The sequence below is a fragment of the Scomber japonicus genome, chromosome 22 (assembly GCF_027409825.1).
Source record: "Scomber japonicus isolate fScoJap1 chromosome 22, fScoJap1.pri, whole genome shotgun sequence".
Lineage (NCBI taxonomy): Eukaryota > Metazoa > Chordata > Actinopteri > Scombriformes > Scombridae > Scomber > Scomber japonicus.
In genome coordinates, this window is record NC_070599.1 from 26217608 (window position 1) to 26227607 (window position 10000).

Below are 10000 nucleotides of genomic sequence, written 5' to 3' on the forward strand. Positions count from 1 at the left end.
ACACACACACACACACACACACACACACACTCCCACACACACACACATGAACTCCGTGTGACTCCTGCTGCTGTCTCATGTTGAACTGAAAGTATCACAGGAAGCTAAACTGTAAAAAAACAACTTTTCTCTCTTTTCTTTCTTTTCTTCTGTCGTTTTCAGCTCCTGGACTCACCGGCATCGTGGGCGGTCGGCCCCGAGTGTGAGTGCACACGGGTTTGATTCCCACTTACGATGTTTTTTAACTCCTCGTTCAGCCGTTTAATAAATACATTAAAGCACAGAATAAAAAGAAGATGAGAGAAGTTAAACATGATACAATAACAGCAATGCTTTCTCTCTGTAGTCTGATTATATATTTTATTTTAATTTATATTATTTTATTTTATATTTTATTTTATTTTGTTATATTTTATTTTATTTTATTATTTTATATTATATTTTATTTTATTTTATATTATATATTTTTTTATTATTTTATATTATATTTTATGTTATATTTCATTTTATTATTTTATATTATATTATATTTTATTATATGATTTTATATTATATTTTATTTTATTAATTTATATTATATTTTTTTATTTTATATTATAGTATATTCTATTTTATTATTTTATAGTATTATTTTATATATATTTTTTATTTATTTATTTATTAATTAATTTAAGTTATTTATTGATTATTTGCATCTGTATTTATTGATATTCTGATTGAGAATGAATTATTTAATAACTCTGAATATGATCAGGTTGTTTATTGAACACTGAAAATTGAATATAAAATAAAATATAAATATAAAAATAGACATAAATACATTTGTTGAGTCTCTTCAAAGTGGTCAAACGTATTTCTGTCATTTATAACTAATCTTCTGTCTTGGGGGTCTCGTGTTTTTTTTTAAAGGTCTCCGGTCCTGAAGCCGTTTTTCTTCTTGCAACCCAAATCTGAGCTGAAGGTGAGTTGTGAAATTTCTATTACACCAAAAAAAAGAACAGAAAAAGAAGAAAAACTGAAAAAGAAGAAAAACTGCTGAGTTGTCACATTTTTTTGATTAAATGAAGAAATTTCCACAAAGAAGGAACTTTATTGAGACACAGTCAGGTCAAGCAGAAGTCAGGAATCATGTTTTTTAATCCTGTTTGATTAGTTGCATCATTAGTTTTGGTCAGAAGTATCAAACAGTCATGACCCGAAACCTGATCAACCAAAATCCCTCAACGTCTGCACCCGTTCAACGATTAGTGGAACCAGAAATAAGGAAGCTCCGATGATGAAAAGAGGAAATAAAAGTAGTGCTTTCGAGGCGTTGGTCGGTTTAAAAACATGAGTCACGTCTCTGCAGGTTGATATTCACATGGATGGAGAACTGGTGGAGTCTTTCTCTGAGACCGGACCAGATGCATCGGAGCAGGAAGCCCCTCCCACCTCTGCAGAGGACTTCCAAGACAAAGGTGAGTTATTTCCTACATGTGAGCACAAAGAGCAGGTTGGGGAGGTTCTGCAGGAGGTTTCCAGAAGCTCTTTGCTGGTTCTGGAGCTCTGGGGATGTTTGAGAGGTCAGAGAGTCTTTGAGGTGGAGTCAGGGGTGCGTGAAGTAGCTTAAATGGTCATTTAGGGGATTCAAGGCATTTAAAGGGCATGTGAAGAGGTTTCTGGGACCCTTAAGGTGGTTTCTGGGTCTCTTAAGGAGGCTCTAGAGCAACTTGGGGGGGGATTCAGGGGTGCATGAAGTAGCTTAAATTGTCATTGAGCTCCTTTAAGGGGTCTCAAAGTGTCATTGTGGAGGTTCAAGGCATGTGAAGAGGTTTCTGGGACCCTTAAGGTCTCTTAAGGAGGCTCTAGAGGGCCTAGAGGGGTTTCTAAGCATCCATTGAGCTCCTTTTAAAGGGTTTAAAATGGTCATTGTGAAGGTTCAGAGGTGGTTCCAGGGCTTCCAGAAGATGCTTAAATGGTCATTGGGGTGGTTCAAGGTATTTAAAGGGGATGTGAAGAGGTTTCTGGGTCTCTTAAGGAGGCACTGGAGGGCCTAGGGCCTTCTAGGCATCCTTAAGCTTCCTCTGGAGTCTTTCAGGTGGATTCATAGGCATGTAAAATAGCTTAAATTGTCATTGAGCTCCTTTTAAGGGGTCTCAAATGGTCATTGTGGAGGTCCAGAGGGATCTTGGAGTAATTCAAGAAGATTTCAGAGTATTCGAGGTGGTTCCAGGGCTCCCAACAGTAGCTTAAATGGTCATTGAGAAGGTTCAAGGCATTTAAGAGGTTTCTGGGAACCTTAAGGAAGCACTGGAGGGCCTAGAGGGATTTCTAAGCATCCTTAGGCTACCTCTGCAGTCCATGAGGTCGGTTCAAGGGCGTCTAAAGTAGCTTAAGTTGTCATTGAGCTCCTTTTAAGGTGTTGCAAATGGTCATTGTGGAGATTCAATGGGTTCTATGAGTTACTGAAGAGGATTTCAGAGTCCTTGAGGTGGTTCCAGGCTCCCAGAAGATGCTTAAATGGTCATTGAGAGGGTTCAAGGTATTTAAAGTGGTTGTGGAGAGGTTGCTGGAGTCCTTGAGGTGGAGTCAGGGGTGCAGGAAGTAGCTTAAATTGTCATTGAGCTCCTTTTTAACGGGGCTTGAATGGTGATTGTGGAAGTTCAAGATATTTAAAGCGGCTGTGAGGTAGTTTCTGGGACCCTTAAGGAGGCACTAGAGGTCCTAGAGGGGTTTCTAAGCATCCTTAGGCTACCTCTGCAGTCCTTGAGGTGGGTTCATGCTTAAATGGCCCTTGAGGAATGACCCTCCAGAGGGGTCATTTAGGAAATTCCATGGGTCCTTTTTGGGAATTTAAAGGCCATGAAGACGTTTCTTTAGTCCTACAAGGAGATCTAAGCATCCATGAAGATGTTTGAGGGTCTCTGATGGTTGTTGATGGGGCTTGGATGGTCCTTGAAGAGGCTCCAGGGGTCCTTTAGGAGGTTTAGATAGTATCTGAAGAGGCTCCATAGTCCTTTAGGAGGTTTAGATAGTCTCTGAAGAGGCTCCAGAGTCCTTTAGGAGGTTTAGATGGTCTCTGAAGAGGCTCCAGAGTCCTTTTAGGAGGTTTAGATAGTATCTGAAGAGGCTCCAGAGTCCTTTAGGAGGTTTAGATAGTCTCTGAAGAGGCTCCAGAGTCCTTTAGGAGGTTTAGATGGTCTCTGAAGAGGTTCCAGAGTCCTTTAGGAGGTTTAGATGGTCTCTGAAGAGGCTCCAGGGGTCCTTTAGGAGGTTTAGATAGTATCTGAAGAGGCTCCAGAGTCCTTTAGGAGGTTTAGATAGACTCTGAAGAGGCTCCAGGGGTCCTTTAGGAGGTTTAGATAGTATCTGAAGAGGTTCCAGGGGTCCTTTAGGAGGTTTAGATAGTCACAGACTCCTGTGTGTGTGTGTGTGTGTGTGTGTGTGTGTGTGTGTGTGTGTGTGTGTGTGTGTGTGTGTGTGTGTGTGTGTGTGTGTGTGTGTGTGGTCTGTCTTAGGCTACTTTTGGGGACAAATGTCAGACTTGGGCCAAAACGCTGTGACCCCCAATCAGGAAAAGGCCGATATTTGGGTCAGAGAGTGTGTGTGTGTGTGTGTGTGTGTGTGTGTGTGTGTGTGTGTGTCTGACCGTGTGTGTGTGTGTGTGTGTGGCGTCTCTTATCCCTAAAAAGTACAAGCTGTGCCACTTCTTCCTCCTTTCACCCTTTTCAGTCTTTTCTGTCACATGGCTCTGCACAAGACACACACACACACACACACACACACACACACACAGTCACATACACACACACACACACACACTCACACACACACACACACACACACACACACACACACACACACACACACACAGCAGAGTTTAACACACTCCTGAAACACCGTTTAATGATGTTCCTCTTGACGGAGAACAGAAAACCTGCTGCTGCTTTTAATATTTATTCTCATGCTTTTATTTTGAAAGGAATCAGAATCACTGATATCGACCTCATCACTACTTCTAAAGTTATTTAAAGGACGAGGTCGCACAAACATGATCGCTGTGTTTTTGTCTTTTATTTTTCAACCTTCGTGTCTGTTTTGACTGTTCCTTCCTTCCTCCCTTCCTTCCTTCTTTCCTCTTTTCCTTTCTCCCTCCTACCTTCTTTCCTTTCTTTCCTTTCTCCCTCCCTTCTTTCCTTTCCTCCCTTTCTCCCTCCTTCCTTCCTTCTTCCTTCCTTCTTCCTTCCTTCCTTAACTTCCTTCCTTCCTTCCTTCCCTTCCTTCCTTCCTTCCTTTCCTTCCTCCCTTCCTTCCTCTTTTCCTTTCTCCCTCCCTCTCTTTCTCCCTCCCTCCTTCTTTCCTTCCTCCTTTCCTTCCTTCCTTCCCTCTTACCTTCTTTCCTTTCTTTCCTTTCTCCCTTCCTCTTTCTCCCTCCCTTCCTTCTTTCCTTTCTCCGTCCTTCTCCTCATTTCTTGTCCTTCTTTCCTTCCTTCCTCTTTTCCTTTCTCCCTCCCTCCTACCTTCTTTCCTTCCCTCCCTTTCTTCTCCCTCCATCCTTCTCCCTTTCTTTCCCCCCCACCTTCCTCATTTCCTCTGTCCTTCTTTCCTTCCTTCCTTCCCTCCTTCCTTCCTCTTTTCCTTTCTCCCTCCCTCCTACCTTCTTTCCTTTCTTTCCTTCCTCCCTTCCTCTCTTTCTCCCTCCCTCCTTCTTTCCTTCCCTCCTTCCTCCCTCCCTCCTTCCCTCCTTCCTTCCTTCCTTCCTTCTTTCCTCTTTTCCTTTCTCCCTCCCTCCCTCCTATCTTCTTTCCTTTCTTCCTTCCTTCCTTCCTTCCTTCCTTCCTTCCTTCCCTCCTTTCCTCCCTTTCTTCTCCCTCCATCCTTCTCCCTTTCTTTCCTCCCCCCTACCTTCCTCATTTCCTCTGTCCTTCTTTCCTTCCTTCCTTCCTTCCTCTTTTCATTTCTCCCTCCCTCCTACCTTCTTTCCTTTCTTTCCTTTCTCCCTTCCTCCCTCCCTCCCTCCTCCTTTCTTCCTTTCCTCCCTCCCTTCCTTCTTTCCTTCCCTCCGTCCTTCTCCTCATTTCCTGTCCTTCTTTCCTTCCTTGCTCTTTTCCTTTCTCCCTCCCTCTCTCCTCCTCTTACCTACCTACCTTCCTTCCCTTCCTCCCTTCCTTACTTCCTTCCTTCCTTCTTCTTCCCTTCCTTCCCCCTTTCCTTCCTCCCTTTCTCCCTTCCTTCCTTGACGTTTCGTGTGTGTGTGTGTGTGTGTGTGTGTGTGTGTGTGTGTGTGTGTGTGTGTGTGTGTGTGTGTGTGTGTGTGTGTGTGTGTGTGTGTGTGTGTGTGTGTGTGTGTGTGTGTGTGTGTGTATAAACAGCCATAACTAATGGATTATCTTCCACACAGACAGAAATAATGGATTATAATGTTTCCCTGTTGCAACAGAGACCACACACACACACACACAGACACACACACACACACACACACACACACACACACACAGGTTAATCCATCAGAGAGTCAGACTGGTTTATTTGTGGTGAGTTTATTTATTTATGGAGGTGAGATGAATCACGTTAAACTTCCTGAGTAATAAATAAAAATGTTACGATGTTCAATAAAAGCAGGTTCATGGTTTGGTTAGGGTTTTATTTAATGTATTTTTGTGTGTGTGTATTATAATATGTGTGTGTGTGTGTGTGTGTGTGTGTGTGTGTGTGTGTGTGTGTGTGTGTGTGCAGAGCTTCCCAGCGGACCACACAGCTACAGACTGGAGGAACTGGCGTATACGAGGAGCGGAGACAAAGGAGACTCTGCTAACATCGGTACTACACACACACCTGAAGTATTATCTATTAATATAAAACACACACACAATGTGTCATTAGGTCATCTGATAACGTTTAATAAAGTTTAATAAAGCTTAATAAAGTTTAATAAAGTGATGACAGGAAGGTTAAAATGTGAAAATAAACTTATGAATAACTTCACACATTCTTTTTTTGTGGACCCAGCATCAAATTTCTGCTTTTAATCCATTTAGAGAGAATATATTAGAGGATTATGGCAAAAATGTCTGAGTGGTGTAACCATAAAAAACTTTGGAAGGAAGGAAGGAAGGGAAGGAGGGAGGAAGGGAGGGAGGGAGGAAGGAAGGAAGGAAAGGAGGAAGGGATGAAGGAAGGAAGGAAGGAAGGAAGGAAGGAAGGAGAATATATTAGAGGATTATGGCAAAAATGTCTAAGTGGTGTAACCATAAAAAACTTTGGAAGGAAGGAAGGAAGGAAGGAAGGAAGGAAGGAAGGAAGGAAGGAAGGAAGGAAGGAAGGAAGGAAGGAAGGGAAGGAAGGAAGGAGAATATATTAGAGGATTATGGTAAAAATGTCTAAGTGGTGTAACCATAAAAACTTTGTACCAAAATAATTGAACGTTGCTTAAAAACAGTAAATAGTCAATAAAACACCTTCCTTCCTTCCTTCCTTCCTTCCTTCCTTCCTTCCTTCCTTCCTTCCTTCCTTCCTTCTTTCCTTCCAGGTGGATAAAATATTTAATATTTATCATTATTTTGTGGTTACACCATTTGACATTTTCAGGAGCATTCAGTCTTACTTTTGGTAAAAATTGTGTAAATGTCATTTAAATGATATAAAATCTAGTTTAACTGATTTATTCGTTTATCTCTATCTATCTTTACCTTTATGTTTCTTTCTCTCCTTTCAGGCGTCGTCGCTCGTCATCCTCTCTTCTTTCCGTACCTGAAGAAACATCTGACTTCTTCAAAAGTTCAGGAATATTTCTCTCACCTCATCCAACCGGGAGCCAAGAACGCCGTCACACGGTGAGACGAAACACACACACACACTCAGACACACACACACACACTCAGACACACACACACACACACACACACACACACACACACACACACACACACACACACACACACTCAGACTTGAATTGAATCAAATTGTTTTTTAATGGATTCGATGAAATCCATTTAATTTTAATTTTTTGCACATTTTTGTAATTTTCCATCATTTTTTTATCTTTTTGTGTCAAGATGACTGTGTGTGTGTGTGTGTGTGTGTGTGTGTGTGTGTGTGTGTGTGTCTGTGTGTGTGTGTGTGTCTGTGTGTGTGTGTCTGTGTGTGTGTGTCTGTGGAAAATGGTCGTGTGTGTGTGTGTGTGTGTGTTTCTGTGTGTTTCTGTGTGTTTCTGTGTGTGTGTATGTGTGTGTGTGTGTGTGTGTGTGTGTGTGTGTGTGTCTGAGTGTGTGTGTGTGTGTGTGTGTGACGACATTTCAACAGAAACACAGCTGTGAATCGCGGCTGCGGTTTTAATCACAGTCAGAGTCACGATCCAACTTCCTCTCTGTCTGTTTTCTTCTTCTTCTTTCTCTATGTTTATCTGCACACTGTCTTAGCTTTGTAATTTCAACAACAAAAAAAATCCTGTTGATCTATTTTATCTCGTAAAGCTGTAGTTTGTGTACTTTGGTATTAATATTTTACCACTTAGTTCATCTTAAAAGAAAAAAATATACAAAGTTTCTGCTCTATATTTCTCAGTTTTCTCAAATTCTTGCTCATTTTAAGAATATTTTAAATGATTATTTGCTAATTCTTAAAAAAAAAAAAGTTAGATGAAGAAGTCTTAAAAATAGAAAGTCCAGGTCTTTGAGGGCAAGAAGTCTACGTCAAGATTAAGTCCAAGTTGAATGAGTCCCAAGTCTTTAAATAGGAAGTATGACGTTTTCTTTAAATGAAGGGTCAAGTCTTGGAGGGTTAGTCCGAGTCCAGTCCGAAGTCTTTAAATCGAAAGTCCAAATCAAGTCTGAAGTCTTTGAGGACAAGTCCAAGTTGATCGAGCTTCAAGTCTTTAAATATTTCTTTTAAGGAAAGCCGAGTCCAGTTTCAAGTCTTAAAATGGTGAATTTAAGAAAAGGTTTTTGGGTAAGACCAAGTCAAGGCTCAGGTTATTAGAGATCAAGTCCAAGTCGATCAAGTCTCAAGCTTTTATATTGAAAGTCTAAGTCTTGGAGGGAAAGTCTACTATAAGTCTGCTGCCTCAGTAACAAAGCCGACAAACAGAAACGAGACAAACTCTGACAGCAGCTCGTCAGACCGAACCAAGTCTGGACTCAAGTCGATCCAAAAGGCAAATTCAGATTATTGTTGGTGTTTTACAGACTAAACTAAACTCTGCCAAACATCTTAATCAGTCATGAAGATATTTTATTTGTTGTGACAAATATTCCATAAGTTTCTTGTTGTTCAAAAATGTTGAAGTTCAAAATCAAATCCAATCAGGGATCATCAGGAGTCGTCCAGCTGAATGCAGTTAGAGTTTTATTGTCGACAGCAAAACCCGGAATCACAATACACAGACCATGTCCATGCACCAGTGACACAAAGAGATAAGACTCTTGGGGAGTCTTTTTTATACTGTCAATATGGCTGACCCTTGCATAAAGTTACACCCACAGACTGTATAAAAGAAATGGACGTAACATCCGTGACGTCACCCATTGGTTTGTGGACTGCTGCTCGGAAGCCAATAGTTTCTAATCTAGGCAGCGCCATCTTGAAAATTTCAGGTGCATGCTGGGAAAAATAAAAACATGGATTCCACTTATATGGCCATGAGGCGGGGCCATGGGAGGAGCGGGGAGGTTGCTATGGTTACGAGGGCTGGATCTCAAGGACATTGGTCAATCAACCTGTCAATCAGGACGTAGCCACGCCCTAATGCATACCCTGCTTTATCGTCACATATAAAATCAGGGAGGCCAAAATGTCCCAAATGAACATCATACTGCATTGAAGAAGGCTTTAAACTAGCGATTGAGACCATAAACACATTTTGAAAACGTTGTTAGTGTGTAATCAGTAATGAAGATATTATATTATATATATCTGTCCTTCAGCGTCTCGTCTCGTGGAGTCGTTCCCTAAAGCTTCACAGCTGTTTGTTATTTTCTCTCTAACTTAAAAACCCTCGTAACCACGTTAACCGGCTCCGTGTTCAAAGCCCACAAACTCTGAGCTGCCGGAGGTTTAGCAGAGCTCCGGAGACGCTGAAGGACGGCTGTGGTTCGGACCGCTGTGGTCGGGACCGTTATCCTGAAGTCATGAAGGGAAAACCACAACTGACTGAGAGAGACGGCAGGAACACGAGACGACCCGCCACAATAAACTTCACTGACTATCAGCAGACATAATAGGAGCCAGGGGTTGGTAGCTTAGACAGCTGGAGGCTCTGGATGTTCCAAACAATTACAAAATAAAAGACACAGAGAAGCTAAACATCGAGACTAAACGGTTAAACAGCGTCGCCATGGTTACAACCACAGCTGCCAACACTCCTGTTTTTCCCAGTGGTGAAGAAGAAGAAGAAGAAGAAGAAGAAGAAGAAGAAGAAGAAGAAGAAGAAGAAGAAAGAAGAAGAGTTTTATTTTGAAAAGATCTGACTTTTTCTTTCTTCCTTCCATCTTTTCCTTCCTTCCTTCCTCCTTTCCTTCCTTCCTTCCTACCATCTTTTCCTTCCTTCCTTCTTACCATATTTCCTTCCTTCCTTCCTTCCATATTTCCTTCCTTCCTTCCACTCCACTTTTCTTTCCTATCATCCTTCCTTCATTCATTCTTTTCCCCCCTTCTTCCTTCCTTTCCTTCATTCCTTCCCACCATCTTCTCCTTCCTTCCTTCCTTCCTTCCTTCCTTCTTTTCCTTCCTACCATCTTTTCCTTCCTTCCTTCCTTCCTTCCTTCCTTCTTACCATATTTCCTTCCTTCCTTCCATATTTCCTTCCTTCCACTTTTCTTTCCTATCATCCTTCCTTCATTCATTCTTTTCCCTCCTTCTTTCCTTCCTTTCCTTCCTACCTTCTTTTCCTTCCTTCTTTATCTTCCTTCCTTCCTACCATCTTTTCCATCCTACTTCCTTCCTTCCCTCCTTCCTTCCTTCCTTCTTTTCTTTCCTACCATCCTTTCCTTCCTTCCTTCCTACCTACCTTCTTTTCCTTCCT

General features: G+C 41.6%; 1 protein-coding gene across 1 annotated transcript in view; it reads left to right on the top strand.

The window, feature by feature from the left end:
• lratb.1 (lecithin retinol acyltransferase b, tandem duplicate 1) overlaps positions 1-10000 on the top strand; it is a 37803-nt gene that overhangs the window by 16116 nt on the left and 11687 nt on the right. Inside the window, exons 14-18 of the mRNA XM_053343226.1 lie at positions 163-202; positions 910-961; positions 1349-1457; positions 5719-5802; positions 6698-6815. Coding sequence (XP_053199201.1) covers positions 163-202; positions 910-961; positions 1349-1457; positions 5719-5802; positions 6698-6815 — 403 coding nt within the window. The remainder of the gene's footprint in view (positions 1-162; positions 203-909; positions 962-1348; positions 1458-5718; positions 5803-6697; positions 6816-10000) is intronic.